The sequence below is a fragment of the Macaca fascicularis genome, chromosome 3, assembly GCF_037993035.2.
Source record: "Macaca fascicularis isolate 582-1 chromosome 3, T2T-MFA8v1.1".
Lineage (NCBI taxonomy): Eukaryota > Metazoa > Chordata > Mammalia > Primates > Cercopithecidae > Macaca > Macaca fascicularis.
Genome location: NC_088377.1, coordinates 190,849,508 through 190,868,800, shown reverse-complemented (window position 1 = coordinate 190,868,800; position 19,293 = coordinate 190,849,508). Strand labels below are relative to the sequence as shown.

The 19,293-nt window shown below is 50.6% G+C and overlaps 1 protein-coding gene across 1 annotated transcript in view; it reads right to left on the bottom strand.

Moving 5' to 3' along the window:
* The window catches only part of LOC107126376 (zinc finger protein 282), a 31,217-nt gene extending 14,164 nt beyond the window's left edge, over window positions 1-17,053 (bottom strand). The window contains exons 1-5 of the mRNA XM_045388183.3: window positions 16,794-17,053; window positions 13,799-14,218; window positions 5,437-5,563; window positions 4,776-4,895; window positions 1,355-1,474 (exon numbers count right to left, since the gene is read on the bottom strand). Of these exons, the coding sequence (XP_045244118.1) occupies window positions 1,355-1,474; window positions 4,776-4,895; window positions 5,437-5,563; window positions 13,799-14,218; window positions 16,794-16,958 (952 nt within the window). The 5' untranslated portion in view covers window positions 16,959-17,053. The remainder of the gene's footprint in view (window positions 1-1,354; window positions 1,475-4,775; window positions 4,896-5,436; window positions 5,564-13,798; window positions 14,219-16,793) is intronic.
* Between the last annotated feature and the right edge of the window lie 2,240 nt (window positions 17,054-19,293).

Here is a 19,293-nt window from a genome sequence, read left to right as displayed (position 1 = left end):
TCCTATTCTGGTGCTGAGACCACCATGGAAAGAGGTATTTCCTCTGGAAAGATGACAACTTCCAGAAAGCCTTTTTTTTTTAAATTATATATTGACAAATTATAGTTGTATATATTTATAGGCTATAAAGTAATGTTACGAGAAGCCTTTAAAGCTGTTGAATGGGATTTTTCTAAGATGTAAGAAAAAGACCCTATATTTTCTTTCTTCTACAGAGTCTCAAACCTAATTTACACTTACTGCCTTCTTATCTCTTAAAGATCTCCTTAAAGATCCTAATACTGTGATGCTTTCAAGGGTCATGCCTGATGACAAGTGAACAGGCTTTCCTCTACCCAGACACTGTGAGCACTTACCTATGGGTGTGAGGCTCTGACTAAGGGGGGGATGAGGTTTGTGGAGCTCTAACCTGTGAATAAGTAAAGGGCTACAGTATGTTAATATGTCTCATGATTGTTGATTTTATGTGTCAACTTGGCTTGGTCATGGTACCCAGAGATTTGGTCAAACATTATTTAGCTGTTTCTATGAAGGTATTTCTTTAGATGAGATTTGAACATGTAAGTCAGCAGACTTGAGTCAAGCAGATTGCCCTCTATGATGTGGGCGGGCCTCATCAACCAGCTGAAGGCCTAAGGCCCCAGGGAAGAGGCAATTCTGCCTGCAGCCTCGAGCAGCCACATCAGCGCTTCCTTGGGTCTCTAACCTGCTGGCCTGCCCTGTAAATTTTGGACTTGCCAGCCTCCACAATCACAAGCCAATTCCTTAAAATAAAATAAATCTCTCTTTTCCACACACACTCTTACGGGTCCTGTTTCTCTGGAGAACTCTGATTGATACATACATCTGCTCTAACAGAGTTCTCACCTACGACAGAGTCCAGCTGCAATGCCAGCTAAGAGGAGGTCCCTCACAGGACCGCAGGTATGTGGGTGCCTGGCACAGAGGCAGCAGCCCATAAACACTTGTTTAAAACAATGAAAGGCCTTCCTGGTCAGGGAACAACAGGTCTTCCTGACCTGCCTGTTCCCCCACCCATGAAGCCTTACACTTAGTACTTCTGCCAGGATATTGTTTCTAAAGGGGAAGATGGAATCGTTAAAAACAGATAATATGAGGAAGAGAGGAAACAGAACACGCTGAGCCCAGGTGTACCAGCAAATTGTCAATGCTGTTTGCCACGTCTGTGTCCCCTGGAGGAATCCTGGCTCAGCCCAGCCCTGGATGCACAGCCCTTCCATTTCAAGCTCAGCCCTCTGGCCTGGCATACGCGACAGCTAACTCTGGGGGCTGGGAGACCATGCTAACCCTGTCCCCTCCCGTCTCTGGTGTGGATGGCTACTTGGTCACTCACCAGTAATGGATTCTGTGGGGATGGCTCTTTCCTCCAGGCCCCGCTGACCCCGGACACATAGGGCGTCCTCACGCTTCACCTGGGAAGACGCATCCTGCGCAGGCACCAGGGGCTCTGCTCCTGGGGACAGAGAATGACATTGCTTTGTGTCTTTTTTTCCACAGGTGCCAGGAGCTCTGCTCCTGGGAAGAGAGAATGACATTGCTTTGTGTCTTTTTTCCTGCGTGCTGGTCACCAGGACATTCTGGGCTCAGAAGCATGGCTGACAGCACTTGCCAGGGGAGAAGACAGGGGTCTTGGGTTCCTGTCGGAGCCATGGGGGACCCTGAGGAGCAGAAGGTCTCAGGAGCAGAGAGGGAGTCAACATTCAAGAAAAAGGGCTAGGCAAGCAGCAAAATGAGGGGTGATGAGGCTGACGAGAGAATTCAGAAATACCCTAGAGCTACGTAACTGGCTGGGTCCTAATCAGGACTGGGCCACAAGTTGGACCTTTCTGTGGGAGTCATTAGTCCTTGTTTGTCACCCCAATCAGAAAGAGCTGGCCAGGCTGAGGCCAGATGCACACACACGTGTATATATATGATTTGTAAGAAGCCAGGCTGGGCAAAAAGGCACAACTAAGCTCTATTGTTGGACAGATAGTGCACAACCTCCTTATACAGTCAGTCTCACTGTCATCAACAGGTTCTTGGAAACAGTGAGTTCAAGTGAAATGACACAGCAGATCCTCGAATAACGTCACTTCCTCCCATGGTGTTTAGTTATAACATTGATGAGAAAGAAAAATTGGTTGTGTTATATGTCTTTTTTTTTTTTTGAGACGGAGTCTCGCTCTGTAGCCCAGGCTGGAGTGCAGTGGCCGGATCTCAGCTCACTGCAAGCTCCGCCTCCCGGGTTCACGCCATTCTCCTGCCTCAGCCTCCCGAGTAGCTGGGACTACAGGCGCCCGCCACCTCGCCCGGCTAGTTTTTTGTATTTCTTAGTAGAGACGGGGTTTCACCGTGTTATCCAGGATGGTCTCGATCTCCTGACCTCGTGATCCACCCGTCTCGGCCTCCCAAAGTGCTGGGATTACAGGCTTGAGCCACCGCGCCCGGCCTATATGTCATTTTAAAGCCACAGTTTCTGAGACCCTATCAGTAACATTAAGTGAGGACTCGCTGTGCATAAAAGACAATGACACAGCCTCTACATAGAAGCCCAGCATGAAACAAACAGGGCCTTTTCTTCTGATGGCACCCCCTGTGCAAGAGGAGGCTCAGGCACCAGCAAAGAGAGAAGACAAAGAATCTGAAGACTGGGATCCTGGCTTCAACTCTGCACCAACTCAGCAGATGAGTCATTTAGCTTCTCTGGGTTCCGGTCTACCTTTTTCATCTACAAAAGGGACACAGTGATCCCTGTTCTATCTCATGCTCAGTGGTGATTTGATAACCAACTGAAACTGTTGAGATTACAGTGCTTCAAATGTAAAAAGCTACCTCATAAGACTAGGTGCTGTTACTACCACTGCTGACCTCAAACTTCTGCAGTGCTTGATGAAGACAGGGAAGGAGTCATTTAGAGGAAATGTCCAGGACAGGCAAATCCATAGACATGGACAGTCGATTAGTGGTTCCCAGGGGCTGGGGGTAAAAGGGAGAAGGGAGGGACTGCTAGTGGGTGTGAGGTTCCAGTGATTCTCCTGCCTCAGCCTCCCAAGTAGCTGGAATTACAGGTGCATGCCACTGCACTCGGCTAATTTTTTGTATTTTTTAGTAGGGACGGGGTTTCTCTTTGTTGGCCAGGATGGTCTTGAACTCCTGACCTCAGCTAATCCGCCCGCCTCGGCCTCCCAAAGTGCTAGGATTACAGGCGTGAGCCACTGTGCCCTGCCAGGTGCAGGGTTTCTTATGGTAGAAATGTTCTGGAATTCGATAATGATTTTGGTTGCATGACTTTGTGAGCCACTGAATTGCAGCCTTTTTTTTTTTTTGGAGACGGAGTCTCGCTCTGTTGCCCAGGCTGGAGTGCAGTGGCCGGATCTCAGCTCACTGCAAGCTCTGCCTCCCGGGTCTACGCCATTCTCCTGTCTCAGCCTCCCGAGTAGCTGGGACTACAGGCGCCCGCCACCTCGCCCGGCTAGTTTTTTGTATTTTTTAGTAGAGACGGGGTTTCACTGTGTTAGCCAGGATGGTCTCGATCTCCTGACCTCGTGATCCGCCCGTCTCGGCCTCCCAAAGTGCTGGGATTACAGGCTTGAGCCACCGCGCCTGGCCTGAATTGCAGTCTTTAAAACAGTAAATTTTATGGTCTGTAAATCACATCTCAATAAAAAGGAAAGATTGGGAATGGGAGGAGGGGAGAGAGTGGCCTTGAGAGCTGCCTTCTAAGGTGAGTTTCAGGAAAACGTTCTCCACTTAAAAACAAAGGAGGACACAGCCGGGCGCGGTGGCTCACGCCTGTAATCCTAGCATTTTGGGAGGCTGAGGCGGTTGGATCATTTGAGGTCAGGAGTTCAAGACCAGCCTGGCCAACATGGTGAAACCCCGTCTCTACTAAAAATACAAAAATTAGCTGGGCATGGTGGCATATGCCTGTAGTCCCAGCTACTCAGGAGGCTGAGGTTGCAGTGAGCTGAGATTGCACCACTGCATTCTAGCCTGACCCACAGAGTGAGACTCCGTCTCAAAGAAACAAAAAACAAAAAACAAAAAAACAAGAGAGGACAGAGGGCCCAGACTGGTAAAAGTTCCTCCAATGAAGTAGAGAACACAGTTTGAGCACCAGATTTCACCTAGTCCAACAATGCTCAGAAAAGCTGGCCCTGGGGAAGGATTTCCAAGGCAGAGGCAGGCCTAGAACCCTAGGCCTTCCACCCCAGCAAGAGCTCATCAAGTGTGATGTGTTCAACAGGCCCAATTTCCTCAGGCTTAAGATTCCTTCTTGAGTGAGTCAAGTGCCTTGCAGGGCAAGCCTGCAGGTAAGCCGCGTGTGTTGGCCGAAGAATGAGGTGATGACGCTGCACATTAGGCTGAGCAATAAGCGACCGGACGGGCTGGGGCGAAACCCCGCATGTGCCGCAGACTCCTCTTGCTCTCCTCTGTCAGCGTCTCTGAGCCCAGGCCTGGGGCCTCTCTCTGTAGAGTTCCACGTCAGGCCCGGGCAGTAGCGTAAGCCTAAGCCCTTCCTCATCTCTCCACCAAGCTTACCTGTGAGTCCAGAGCTATGCGGCTTTAACAAACCAAACGGCAAATATCCAGGGTGCTATTCTGAGTCCTGAGATCTCTTCCTGTATGTGATCGCCAAATTTCAACTGTGGCCGAATTGGCCCCTGAGAGCCACCCAAGAGCCTCGCCGCATAGTGCATACACGGTGGCGCAGGCTGCCGGCTGTCCTCTCCTGCCCTTCCCTGGACCCTGCACTCTTCTGCTGCCATCACCTGCATCAGGATCCATTGAGATTTCTCTCTCTTCAGGGTGGCGCTGCTCCCACACACAAGGCTCTTCCCTGGGCTCAGGCTGGGTCGGAGCATCTGGCTTCGGGACTGGGCCCTCGGCGTCTGGAAGTGAGGAGGAGGGAGGGAGTGAGTGAGTGAAGTTGACTAACGCATCCAGCAAGGGGACACGAGAACTCTCCACTACCCGATCTCCCCCTGTCCACCTGGGTGTCCCTCTTTGGCAGCAGTTATGCGAGTTAGGCAGGTAATCTCTTATGAAGAACCTTGAAAACGAGTCGATAGATTCCCAAATTTCTACTGCAGGAAGAGCTGGCCTCTGAAAGCCAACATGAGACCAGCTATGGCTCACCCCGGACTGCTGGGATGTGGGGCGTGGTGAGGTGTGAATGGCGCTGTTTTACTGTAATCCAACGTGGTGGTGTTGTAACGTTGAGTTCTATGGTAATGGGCCCTGTTACTGGGTTTTACATTTTTATCCTATTGTAAACTGTTCTATTTTACTAGCATTATAAGCAAATGGTTTCCTGAGTTTCCATTACATAAAAACGAAACAACCTGCCTAGGCGGTGCTAACGTGGACGAATAAGCATTTCACAACCCTCTGCAGAGATGGCTCACCAAAGAGGAGAGAAGGCGTCCTTACCCAGGGACATGAGGGTTTTGTAGTTCTCCTTCACAAGGTTGTTATAAAGCTCCTTCTGCCATTCGTCCAAGTTCTTCCACTCGTCCTCGGAGAAGTACACAGCAATGTCGACAAAAGTCACTGGAACCTAAGCCAACAAGCAGTTAATCTAGCACCTCCTGCCTGCTCCTCCCCACCACCTCCCCATTCCTGCGGGCCACAGGACCCACTCCCCACCAAAGCCTGGCCTTTGCTCTCCGTGGTTCCCCAGTCCCCAATGTCCATCTCAGTGGAGTCAGTCCTCTCTGTCCCGGACCTTCTCATGCTTTCAATAACACAGATGGTCAACCCTGCCTTTTTAGAAATAGCATTTAGCTACATCTACTGTTATTTCACTTTTAGGTCAACTGGATACCTGAGGGTAAAGAGCAGTCAATATGCTTCTTTTGGTATTCAGGGTGACAGAGGGGTGGCAGGTTCTCAGAGTGGGTATCCGTGAGCCAAGTAGAGTAAAACCTGGTTACCAAACCTGTATTTCAGGTCAGGTCACCTCTGTGTACACAGTTACCTCTTTGTCAGCAAAGCATGTAAAATCTGAGGCCTGTGCTAAGGTTCAGAACCTTGGTCCACTTCGTTCACTACTCTATCTTGATCATCCAGGAGCATACAGTAGGGAATCAATAAATACTTGAGTGTGCTGCACAGTGGATGCCAATACCAGGAAGCTCCACTGCAGCCCGAGTCATCGCGTGGTGTCAGTCACTTGTCAGACTGATGACAAGTATGTTCGGATCTGTTACAGAAAGCTGATTTCAGTTTGCAGTCACTCACTTCGGCCACTCACCAGCACGACCTCAGCTTGGACCGATTGTCCAAAATCGTTTCACTCCCATGACTTTGATAACTGAACTTCCTTCTCTGGACACACAGCCTTCCCTGTTACCACTTTCACATTCCGACTGAACCAGCCTTTCAGTCTGAAATCTAACCCCTCGATCCTCCCCCATCCCGTGATTACAGTCCATTCGTCTACATATCTCATTTACAGGGCCAAAACTGGCCTGTATGGCACCTTGGGGTGAGTTACAAAAAGACACCAAAGTCAAGAGCACAGCTACCGCTACTCAGCGTGGTGAGTGGGCAGCACCTTTATGTAAGTTAGAAATGTCAGCCCTTTTACCAGGTGCTTGTAACTCTGAGAATGCCACGTGTAGGTGTGATGTCTACACCTCAGTGCCATGCTCCATCCCTATGGACTGACAACTCACTGTCCATCTTTACAATCAGAACTAGAACCTTTAACTCCTGGACCTTCCACCAGATGCAGGAAAAGCCCCAACCTGGGAAAATTAATACAGATCCCTTTCTTCATTTTATATTTATTTATTTATTGAGAAGGAGTCTTACTGTCGCCCAGACTGGAGTACAACGACATGGTATCAGTTCACTGCAACCTCTGCTTCCCGAGCTCAAGTGATTCTCCTGTCTCAGCCTCCCAAGTAGCTGGGATTATAGGCGCTTGCCACCATGCCTGGCTAATTTTTGTATTTTTAATAGAGACGGGGTTTCACCATACTGGCCAGGCTGGTCTCGAACTCCTGAGCTTGTGATCTGCCTGCCTCAGCCTTTCAAAATGCTGGGATTACAAGCATGAGCCACTGTACCGGCTTCTTCGTTTTATTTTTTTATTTTTACTTACTTATTTATTTATTTATTTATTTTTTGAGACGGAGTCTCGCTCCGTCTCCAGGCTGGAGTGCAGTGGCACGATCTCAGCTCACTGCAAACTCCACCTCCCAGTTTCAAGCGATTCCCCTGCCTCAGCCTCCCCAGTAGCTGAGATTACAGGCACGCACCACCACACCGGGCTAATTTTTTTTTTTTTTTTTTTGTATTTTAGTAGAGACGGGGTTTCACCATGTTAGCCAGGATGGTCTCGATCTCCTGACCTCATAATCTGCCTGCCTTGGCCTCCCGAAGTGTTGGGATTACAGGTGTGAGCCACCGCACCCAGTCCCCTTTCTTCATTTTAATTCTCTGTTACTAGAACTCCACAGAAGACATCCACCACCAATTCATACTGCTGTCCCATGGTTGCTTCAGAAGCTTCTTGTTTGTCTCTTGCTGACACCTTGCTATGTTCCCCGGGAGGCTTGTTTCAAACATTTCATTCTCCCAGACCTTTAAGTGACCTCCCACATCTCTCTGTCTTTGATCTCAGGTAGGCGCCGGCAGGCTCCTTCCTTGCCCCTCTCCTTGCCAATCCAAGGCCACCAGCATGTGCCCTTCACCTCTTCCTCCACCTCCTGCCTGTGAAGCTTAATCCAAATAATCCTTCTCATCGACATCATCAGTTCCTCCCTCTCCACTGGCTCCGTCCCTTCAGGGTCGTTCCAACCTCAGAAAAAACTTCCCGCAAAATGCTGCTCGCTCAGGTCACTCTGCCCTCTCTGTTCACTGGGAACTTCCCAAGAGACACATTCTGTTTTTCCCTCTTTACCATCTACGCATTCTTCACCCCCTTAGACTCTGTCTGCCTCTGTACCCTCCCTTCTCTGAAACCACACTCTGGAAGATCATCAGTGACCTTCTATTGAAATTCTCAACATTTTTGACCTCTTTGAAAGGTCAGATCATCTTTCTAGAATTTTATCCTGCTTGGTTCCTGTAACTATGTTGCCTCCCGTCCATCTGGCACATGTCTTCTTTACTTTTTCCTTCCTCCCCCAAGACCACGTGCCTCCCCCAAACAGCTAAGTGAGTGAGCCACGCTGGAATCAGGCCCTTCAGCCCCAGTCAAACCTTCAGATAACTGCTGCCCCATTCAACAGCTTGACCGTAACCTCATGGGACTCTGAGCCAGAACCACTCACCTACACTGCTCCCCAGTTCCTGACCCACAGAAATGGTGAGATAATAAATAATTATTTTTTTAGGCTGCGCTGCTATGTTTTGGGGTAATCTGTTATACAGCAACAGGTAACTAACACAACAATCTATACACAGTGTTGTCCCACAAATAAAGTTAATTAATCCTCACAACTCCATGAAGTAAGCATATTATCATCTTCATTTTATTGACAATAACCCTGAAACTCAGAGAAACCAGCTGGGAATTTACTGAATTGTTTATATTTCTTCAAAAGAGGAATTGAGGAGGCTCAGAAACAACAAAAAACACTTTTGACCAATGACAGGAAAATCAGTACAAGCAGGCCTCATGGAGTGGCTCAAGCCTATAATCCCAACATTTTGGGAAGCCGAGGCAGGAGGACAGCTTGAGCCCAGAAGTTCAAGACCAGCCTCAGCAACATAGCAAGACCCTGTCACTACAAAGAATAAAAGTAAATAAAAAACTTAACTGGGTGTGGTGGCATGTGCCTGTAGTCCTAATTAATTGAGAGACTGAGGTGGAAGGATTGCTTGAGCCCAGGAGTTCAAAGTTACATGAACTGTGATTGTATAACTGTACTCCAGCCTGGATGACAATGTGAGACCGTTCCAGAAAAATAAAAAGCAAAACCAGTATGTGGCGAAGTCAGGATTTAAACGCAAGTCCTTTGATTCCAGACCCCAAAACCATTTCATTATTCTGTAAGAGCCCTTGTCAAGTCAAGTCCACTCTAATGCCTAATCCAACGCACAGAACACATCACAGTGCCACACAAGGCTATGCACTGAGACACACAGTACAGACAAAAGAAAAGGGCAGTGTGTACGTAGATGCTGATTGTGCTAGACAAGCGACGTATGCAAAACCATACTGAAAACCAGCCTCTGTGGCTGCAGTGCCAGGAAATGTTTTGCAGAGGAACCAGAGCCACTATTACAACTCAGGTCTGTGAAGCCTCAATGAGTAACGTCAGACAACTTCTCTGGCAAAGTCACTGGGTTGGTTGCCTCAGCAGACACGGAGACATACAAGACCCGGTCCCTGCCAGGAAGCTGTGAGCTCTCCAGCTGGAGAAAGGCACTCCACAAACATTTTTTGCATACCAGCCTAAGCCAGGTACCATTCCAGGCACAGGGATACAGCAGGCAACCGAGCAGAATTTACACTCTGGTTGGGGAAAACCAACCAAGAAGACAAAAAAAGGAACATTATGCTGAAGAATAATATCTTAAGGCCAGGTGCAGTGGTTCACGCCTGTAATCCCAGCACTTTGGGAGGCTGAGGAGGATGGATCACTTGAGGTCAGGGGTTCGAGACCAGCCTGGACAACATGGTCAAACCCTGTCTCTACTAAAAAATACAAAAATTAGCCAGGTCTGGTGGCACGTGCCTGTAATCCCAGCTACTTGGGAGACTGAGGCAGGAGAATCGCTTGAACCCGGGAGGCAGAAGTTGCAGTGAGCCAAGACTGCGCCACTGCACTCTAGCCTGGGCGACAGAGCAAGACTCTGTCTCAAAAAAAAAAGAAGAAGAATAACTTAAATATTTAAGATGTCAATGGCAAAAGGGCTTTGGAGAAAATTCGAGTAAGGGCAGAGAGAAGAGCGTGCTGAGGGGACGTAGTTCTTTTATATAGGATGGTTGTGGAAGGGCCCGCTGATGAAGTGGCACCTGAGCAGACCCTGATGGAAGAGGAGGTGAGGACAGCCATGCAGATATTCAGGGCAGGAGCTTCTCAGCAGAGTCCCTGAGCTGGGGGTGCGCGTGGTGTGCTGGCAGAACAGCACAGATGGGAGCGGGCAGGAGGGAGTGGATGGAAAGGTCAGAGAGGCAGGGAGAACGTGGGCCATAAACAGACATGCGCTTTTATTCTAATCAGATGGGAAGCCATTTGGGAGGTGATTTTTGTTTTTTTTGAGACAGATTCTTACTTTGTCACCCAGGCTGGAGTGCAGTGGTAAGATCTCAGCTCACTGCAACCTCTGCCTCCCAGGTTCAAGCAATTCTTCTGCCTCAGCCTCTTGAGTAGCTGGAATGACAGGCGCCTGCCACCACACCCAGCAAATTTTTGTATTTTTTAGTAGAGGTGGGGTTTCATCATGTTGGCTGGGCTGGTCTTGAACTCCTGACCTCACATGAGCCACCTGCCTCGGCCTTCCAAAGTGCTGGGATTACGGGCGTGAGCCAAAACCGTGCCCGGCCATTTGGGAGGTTTAAGCAGAGGTGTGAGGTGACTGCTTCACATTTTCAAAGGATCGCTCTGGCTGCTGTGTTAAGATAGACTGTATGGGTTGGGGGGACAAGGATGAAGACAATGAGACCCACCAGGAGGCCATGGCAAAAATCAGATGAAAGACCATGGGGCCTGGGACCAGACGATGGCGATGGGAGTGGAGTGGTGAGGAGTGGCCAGGTTGTGGATATATTCTGAAGAAAACTCAGGGTATTTACTAATAGATTGGAAGCAGGGTGTGAGAAAGAGAGGAGACAAGTATGACTCCAAGGATTTGGCCTGAGCACTTGAAAGGATGGAACCTGGCCGGGCGCGGTGGCTCAAGCCTGTAATCCCAGCACTTTGGGAGGCCGAGATGGGCGGATCACGAGGTCAGGAGATCGAGACCATCCTGGCTAACACGGTGAAACCCCGTCTCTACTAAAAAATACAAAAAACTAGCCGGGCGAGGTGGCAGGCGCCTGTAGTCCCAGCTACTCAGGAGGCTGAAGCAGGAGAATGGCGTGAACCCGGGAGGCGGAGCTTGCAGTGAGCTGAGATCTGGCCACTGCACTCCAGCCTGGGTGACAGAGCGACACTCTGTCTCAAAAAAAAAAAAAAAAAAAAAGAAAGGATGGAACCATCCGTCATCAACGGAGATGAGGACAACTGCAGGTAGAACAGGTCCCAGGCAGGTGGCCCGCAGTTCACTTTGGACATGTTAAATCTAAGACTTACTGACATCCAAATGAATTAATAGGTAGGAATGTGAATCTGGCATTCCAGAAAGAAAGCTGGGCAACATATAGAAAGAAAGGGGGCAGGGGAGAGAAAGCATCTGTTTGGGAGGTGACAGCATACAGACTGCTTTTAATCCTGTGAAACTAGCTGGGCGCGGTGGCTCACGCCTGTAATCTCAGCACTTTGGGAGGCCGAGGCAGGTGGATCACCTGAGGTCAGGAGTTCAAGACCTGCCTGGCCAACATGGTGAAACCCCATCTCCACTAAAAGTACAAAAAATTAGCCCGGCATGGAGGCAGGTGCCTGTAATCCCACCTACTAGGGAGGCTGAGGCAGGAGAATCACTTGAACCCCGGAGGCGGAGGTTGCAGTGAGCCAAGATCATGCCACTGCACTCCAGTCTGGGTGACAGAATAGGACTGTGTCTCAAACATACATAAATAAATAAATAAATAAATAAATAAATAAATAAATAAATAAAAAATAAAGACTGTGAGGCGGGATGCAGTCATGAGGGAGGAGAGTGAATAAAGAGCAAAAGGCCAAGACAGCAGTCTGGCCCACTCCATGCATTAGAAAGCTGGCCAAAGGAGGCAAAATTGGCAAACAGTGAGACAGAGCAGCTGGTGAGGTAGGAAAAGAATCAACAGAGAGAGGTGTCCCAGAAGCCACAGCAAGGGGTTTCAAGGAGAGACTGGTCACCTACACACAATGCTGCTGATGGGGCAGGGAGGATGAAGACTGAGAAGCGACCACTGGCTGTGACACCACAGACATCATTAGTGTGCAAAAGCCTGATCAGAGTGCGTTCCAGAAAGATCCAGTTACCAATCAACTGGAATACTGAGAACAGAGGAACATGTGAAACGAGACCACAGGGGACGCAATCAATGGAATCCAGACAATGAGATGCAAAACAGGACAGATGGCCCAATTCATTCCAGATAAACTGAAAGGAAAAATAATAGATGGAAGAGATGCCTGTAGATTAAAAAAGACTTAAGAGACATCTCAAACACAATGTGTGGACATTACTTGAATCCTAATTCAAACTAAAAAAAAAATTTTTTTTAATTGTAACAACTGAAAATCTAATCACTGACTAGATAGTGATCTAGGCTGAAGCTTTTACTATGGTGTTGGTGGTAATAACATTGAGGTTATCACTTAAAAAAAAAAAGAGTCCTTACTTTTTGAGCTAATACTGACGTATTTGCAAAGGAAATGATTGATGTCTGGGGTTTGCTTCAAAATAAAATGCGAGTGGGGAAGTGGGCAGGGATTTAGAGGAAACAAGACTGGCCAAGAGTTGGCAGCTAATGAAGCTGGAAGTTGGGTACATGGGGACCCATTATACTATTCTATCTACTTTTATTTGAATATTCTATAATAAAGAGAAGTGGAAAAGGGAGGGAAAGAGAGAAAATGGGGAAGAAATAATTGGAGATAACAAGTATAGACAATTCTTTCAAGGGATTCTGCTCTAAAGAGGAGTGGAGAAATGAGGCACCAATGCAGGTAGATGCAGGGCCCAGGGAGGTTTTCTTTTTTTTTTTTTTTTTTTGAGACGGAGTCTCGCTCTGTCACCCAGGCTGGAGTGCAGTGGCCGGATCTCAGCTCACTGCAAGCTCCGCCTCCCGGGTTCACGCCATTCTCCTGCCTCAGCCTCCCAAGTAGCTGGGACTACAGGCGCCCGCCACCTCGCCCGGCTAGTTTTTTGTATTTTTTAGTAGAGACGGGGTTTCACCGTGTTAACCAGGCCAGGGAGGTTTTCTGTAAAAGATGGAGAGCAGGACAGAACAGTCACATGCTGGTGGGAACAGCCCGGCAGAGAGGGGAGAGCTGATGACTCAGAGGAGAAAGGAGAGAGACGCCGGGGTGACCTCCTGGGTGGGCAGGGGACGTCAAGCCACAGGAACAAGGGAAAGCAGAGCCTGTGGCCACCGAGCAGCAGACGGAAGAACAAGCTGGCTGAATGTGGACGCCTCTTCTGAGTGACTCCGTTCTCTCAGTGAAAGGAAAAGCAGTGTTGAGGATCCGGGAGGAAAGCAGGAGAGGGAATGGAATAAGAAACAGAGTGTGTGTTCTGAACTTTAAGAAGGGCCCCCCTGAGGTCAATGACCATGACTTGAAAGCAATTCCAGGCAGCCTGGTTTGAGGTGCAACTCCAGCCACATTCCGGTGAGCATATACCAAGGCAGCCAATGACACATGGTCACTGGTAGGTGTCAAGCGGGAAAACCCAGGAGTGAAGAGCTGCAGGAACTTGCAATCAGACAACTCAGAGGAGTCCAGGAACAGTGAGAGCAAAGACTCCCAGACAGAAATGCAGACTATGGGGAATGAATGGAGTGAGCCTTGCTGGGGTAGAATGTTCAAGACCAGGTTGTTTCAGTGGAAACAGGCTTTAAGAACATTGAAATTGGAAAACAGGGAGCCAGAGAAGTTTATGAGAAGGGCTGACAAAATGAAACCAAGGATTTTATTCACCTGTGCTGTTCCTCACCTCCATCCCTGCCCCGGGGACCGCCACATACCTTGGGGGCCTCCCCCTTGCTGCCCGGGGGCAGCCGCAGGACCCAGAAGTTCCTGTTGCGGAGCAGGTTCTCCAAGTTCTCCAGCCGCCTCTGCAGCAGCCCGTACTCCTGCAGCAGGGTTCCCAGCACAGCCCACTTGCTCTCCATGTGGTTCCCAAATTCCACGGCCGTCTTTTCGCAGTCGGCCAGCTTCTTCTCGGCTGTCCCCGTGCGCCCCTCCAGGTTCAGCAGCTGGCTGGCCTGGGCATCCACCTTCCTCTCCACAGCCTGAATGGCAGCCACCACAGTCCAGAGTGAGATCTCTGCTGTGGGCAACTGGGGCTCTCGCATCATGCGGTCGGGGAAGACAGGTGCCCTATCTGGAAAGGGTGGGAACTGAAAAGGCATCGGCCGCCGGGCGTCCATATCCCATTCTTGAGCCTGTATGCGGAGGGAGAAAGTGACAACCCAGGATGAGACCTTGTGTGAGTGGGGGAAGTCAGCTGGGAACACGGGTCAACTAATCAAATGCTACATGTTGTCTTTCTTCTGCCAAGCCCCCGTAATTCAGGATAAACTAATTCTCCCAGCAATAGATATCCACCCACCCACCAACCAACTCACCACTCTCCCATCTCCTGCCTAGGTGAGTCAGGCTGGTCACTAGTTCACCCACATTGACCCTTAGCAAGTTAAGGCTGTGACCCCTGCCTAAAATGTCACAGGCCACTTTCTCTGAATAGACCAACTGATTTCTTCAAGAGCTAGGCTTAATGACGAACTTCGTATTTGCCTAGTGTTTTATGTTTCCAAGAACTTTGATGTAAGTTATCTGACGCTAATCTTCTCAGCAATCTCTCAGCAGGTTAGGGCAAGAATGATGATCTCTGCCTTAAAGATGATGAAACTGAAGCACAAGGAGGCAGCTGGTCACTCCGCAGCACCTCCCTGCACTGCCAGCTGGGGCAGCTCTAGGTGCTGCAGGTAACAAAAAACACATTCCTGGCCAGGCGTAGTGGCTCACACCTTCCCAGCACTTTGGGAGGCCAAGGCAGGCAGCTCACTTGAGGTCAGGAGTTTAAGACCAGCCTGGCCAACATAGCGAAACCCTGTCTCTACTAAAAACACAAAAATTAGCCGGGCGTGGTGGTGGGCTCCTGTAATCCCAGCTACTCGGGAGGCTGAGGCAGGAGAATCGCTTGAACCTGGGAAGTGGAGGTTGCAGTGAGCCAAGATGGTGCCACTGCACTGCAGCCTGGGTGACAGAGCAAGACTCCGTCTCGGAACAAACAAACGAACAACCAAAAAACCCACCAGATTCCTACCAGGGCTGCGGTCAAGGGAAAGACGGGAGAGCCTAAGCTAGGGCAGAAAAGCAGCTTCCCCCCTCCATATACAACTATTGTTTCATAAATATTTTCCAAATTGAAAATAGGTTCACTAAAAAAGGTCACTCATTAAAGGTGAAGAGGCGATGTCCCTCACACCCAAGAGGACCAAGAGAAAGAAAAACTCCTCCGGGACCCCTCCTTGCTTCCTGGGGAAGGGGTGCCCCATGGCCTGGGGACTCCCCCTTTTATCTTCCAGCACAGAGCCCTCACCCCAGAAGGGTAGACTAATTGGTGCAGTTGAGGGCTGAGACCTATGGCTAAGAGGGGCCGGTTGCGGCTGGTGACAGTTCACTGGTCATCTGGGACCTGGTGTCAGACTCAGGGCTCACTGCACCGCATGGGCTGGCAGCCGACTCTCCTTCACACCTGGGACAGGAGGAGGTGTCATTTTCTGTCCTCCTGATGGCTGCTGAAGAGGCCCTCAGGCTAGGAAAAGGGGAGGCCTGCTGCTTGGGGCGATCTGGGCAGACCAGCCCCCCTCTCTGACTCAGAGCAGCCCCAGCTTCCTGAGACCTGCTCTGGGACAGGGCAGAGTGGAGAGCAGGGCCCTAGGATTGCCAGGCCCTGCTGAGTAAGAGGTGCTGGTATTTCCATCAAAAGCACCCATTCCTCCATCACGGAGGCTCTACTCCGCCCTAGCCCACAGAAGGGGACAGAGTCCACAGTAGAAGTTAAGAAAGTCCCGGGGCCCAGTTTAGTTTTCTCAGGTTTGAAGCCCTAACTCTGCAAATGATCAAACACAGCACAGCAGCTCCTGGCTCCCTCGTTAGCACCCGGCTGTGCTCACCCGGTGGTGAGAAGAGGCGCCCCTGAGGAGCCCAGCCCCAGGGTCGGCCCAGAGACTCTTCCCTGGAGAAGCTCTCAGGCCTCTCTGAGATCCACCTCCCCTGGTTTTATACCCAATTCTGGAGCACTGGTTCTGCCCACGGAGATCATCGATGAAGCCTGAAGAAATGCCTGGTGCTACTCTCACCCGGCAAAGACCCTGAGCTCTGCGACGAGGCAAGGGTTCGGGAGTCTTAAAAGCTGCCCAGGCCATTCCAACATGCGGCCAAGTTTGTCAACCGCAGGAAAGACCCCAAAGTCACCTCTCCATGGCCCCTTCCCTGGATCACAGCTGGTGCAGGGGAAGAGTGAATTACTCATTACACTTGGTGAAAGGTGGTAATCAAACATTTTAAAAATCTCTCCGTCAGACTGGCCACCGTGTAAACACCAACGAGGCATTCACTCCAGCGGCCGGGCGGAAGCACTGCCCTCGAAGCCCTCTGCCGGCCGGGCGCAAAGGGAGCCCCGAGCCGGGGCTCAGCCACCGGGTCAGAGCTCCGCCAGGTCCCGGAAAGGACTGTCCCGGCCCCCGCCCCGCGGGGCCTCCGCACTCGGGCCCGGCGATCGCTGCTCCGCGCCGCGCGGGCCAGGCCTGCCGCTCCGGGCCTGCGTCGGGCCCGCTCCGCCCTGCCCGCCGCGCAGCCCGGCCGTGTCCCGCCCGCCTCGGGCCTCGTCTGGGCGCGGGAGCTGGGAGGGCGCCGCAAGGCTCCCGGAGGACGGCGCGGCCCGGTCCCGCGGCCCAGCCCGCGCCCCGCCCCCACGGCAGCGCGGCCATGGCGCCGGCGGGGCTCTCCCACCTGCATGGGCGGCATTCCCTCGGCCATTTCCCCGCGCAACGCCGGCTCCTGGTGGCAGACCTCCTCCGGGGGCAGAGCCTGGGCCCAGCTCCAGCTCCCGCTGTCCAGCCCCAGGCCCTGGATGCCCAGCTGCTGAGGCTGCGGCCGTGTTGACACAAACTGCATCCTGGGAGTGCTGTTCCCAGCTCGGGCCGGCCAGGGAGAAGAAGAACGTTTTCCAGGCGCCTTCCCCCTCTCCGGGGCCGGACAGCTCCATCTACAGCCCGTAGGAGCAAACAGTCCCCTTCGGCGGCGCTCCCCGCCCCTCCGCAGCCCGCGCGCCAGCCAATGGCCTCTGAGCTCCTGCCCGCCTGCGGGGACCGGCCGGGGCCACTCCCGGGCTGGGGCCGCCGCCGCCCCAAAGCTGAGAGGCAGCGGCCTGGTCCAGGGGTCAGGCCCCCTCAGTCTGGGATGGCCGACCTTAAAGACCCAAACTATGCGAGGACCTGGACTGTGGGCTTGATTACTGTTAATTCTGCAAATGTATTGGGCATCCTGGGAGAAAATAGTGCCTGACCCTTTTGAAAATTTTGCAAGAGTAATTCTGCCTTCAGACACTTTCTTCTGGCCGTCTGCCTTCCCTCACTCCTTTGCAGACTTTACCTCCCACTCCCCTTCTTCCCAGTCCAGATTTACTTGGTCCCATCCCAGAGCTTTTGCACTGTTATGGATGATAGAGAAGTGATTCATGCTGAGGTGTCAAAAAAGGGCTGAGCTCTTTCTCCCAGGTAAGGTGCAGTGCATTTTAACACTGGCCTCTTCAAACACCTTGAAATTGGGTTGGGCGCGGTGCCTCACACCTGTAATCTCAGCACTCTGAGAGGCTGAAGCAGGAAGATGGCTTGAGCCCAGGAGTTCGAGACCAGACTGAGCAACATACTGACACCCCATCCCTACAAAAAATAAAAATCAGCCGAGCGCGGTGGCTCACATCTGTAATCCCAGCACATTGGGAGGCTGAGGCAGGCGGATCAACTGAGGTCAGGAGTTCCAGACCAGCATGGCCAACATGGTGAAACCCCGTCTGTACTAAAAATACAAAAAGATAAGCCGGGTGTGGTGGCATGGGCCTATAATCCTAGCTACTCGGGAGCCTGAGGCAGGAGAATCGCTTCAACCTGGGAAGCAGATGTTGCAGTGAGCCAAGATCGCACCAGTGCACTCCAGCCGGGGCGACAGAGCAAGACTCCATCTCAAAAAATAAATAAATAAAATAAAAAATAAAAATTACCCGGGCATGATGGCTCATGCCTGTACTCCTAGTTACTCAGGAGGCTAAGGTTGGAGGATTGCTTGAGCCCAGGAGTTGGAGGCTGCAGTGAACTGTGATCGTGCCATTGCACTCCAGCTTGGGCGGCATAGAAAACATCCTGTGTCAAATAAATAAATAAATAAACCTTTAAATCGGGCAGGCATGGTGGCTCACACCTGTAATCCCAACACTTTGGAGGCCAAGGCTGAGGCCAGCAGTTTAAGACCAGCCTGGGTGACACAGCAAGACCCCTTCTCTACAAATAAAACCCTTTAAGGGCAGGTCAGTGTCACTTTGAAACATCAGGCCAGGTCAGAGGAGGAACCAAGGAGAGGCCAGTGTAAGCTGACAAAGATGGAGGAGGGGAAAATTCAGTCATTCCAAATGTATTTATTGAACACCTACTGTGTGCCAGGTACTGTTTAGGAAGAGGGTGAGCTTTGCGGTTGCATACACCCGAGTTTAAATCCCGAAATCACCACTCACTAGCTATGACTTTGAGCAACTTATTTAACTTCTCTGAGCCTCACTCTCTTCATATATAAATGAAGAAAATATTGGCAACTCTATTTTAATGTTGTAAAGTTAGATGAGAATCGTGCCTAGCACATAGTGAGCATTCTGCAAAGATAGTTACCCCCCAAAGGTGTTTTTGTAATTATTCTCAAAATAGTATTTACTTTGTTTTCCTAAAGGACCAGTCCCTGTCTTGTTAAGGCAGAGGTCTCTAAGGCCCATCACCCTGTGTGGAGGCAGACCTGCTAGTACCTTTAAGTTCCACTGCACTTCGTAAAACAAAGGACATTATTGGCCTACGTGAGACATGTGCTTAGAGGGCCATATCCAGAAGAACAGTTACCAAGTACTTTCTCTGCTAAGCACACTTCCAGGACACAGAAATGAGTACTTCACAGACTTAAGATTATCCTCAAGGAGCTTATAGGCTAGTAAAGTCCACACTCCCAGAAGTCAGTGATTTCCTTCCCTGCTTCCTGGCCCTGACTGTAAACATCACGTCCACTTTTATTAGAGGAACCAGGCAAGTCAAGTCTGAAAAGCTCTAGGCAAATTCATTTCCACCAGCGAGCCACATTTCAGAACACATCTTCTGCACTACAGAGTAGCAACTATCTTTCCTCTTTCCTAGAGGTGATAAAGGCAGGACTAGGTTAGTCCCAAACATTTATGCTATCTTTTCAGTATAAAGCC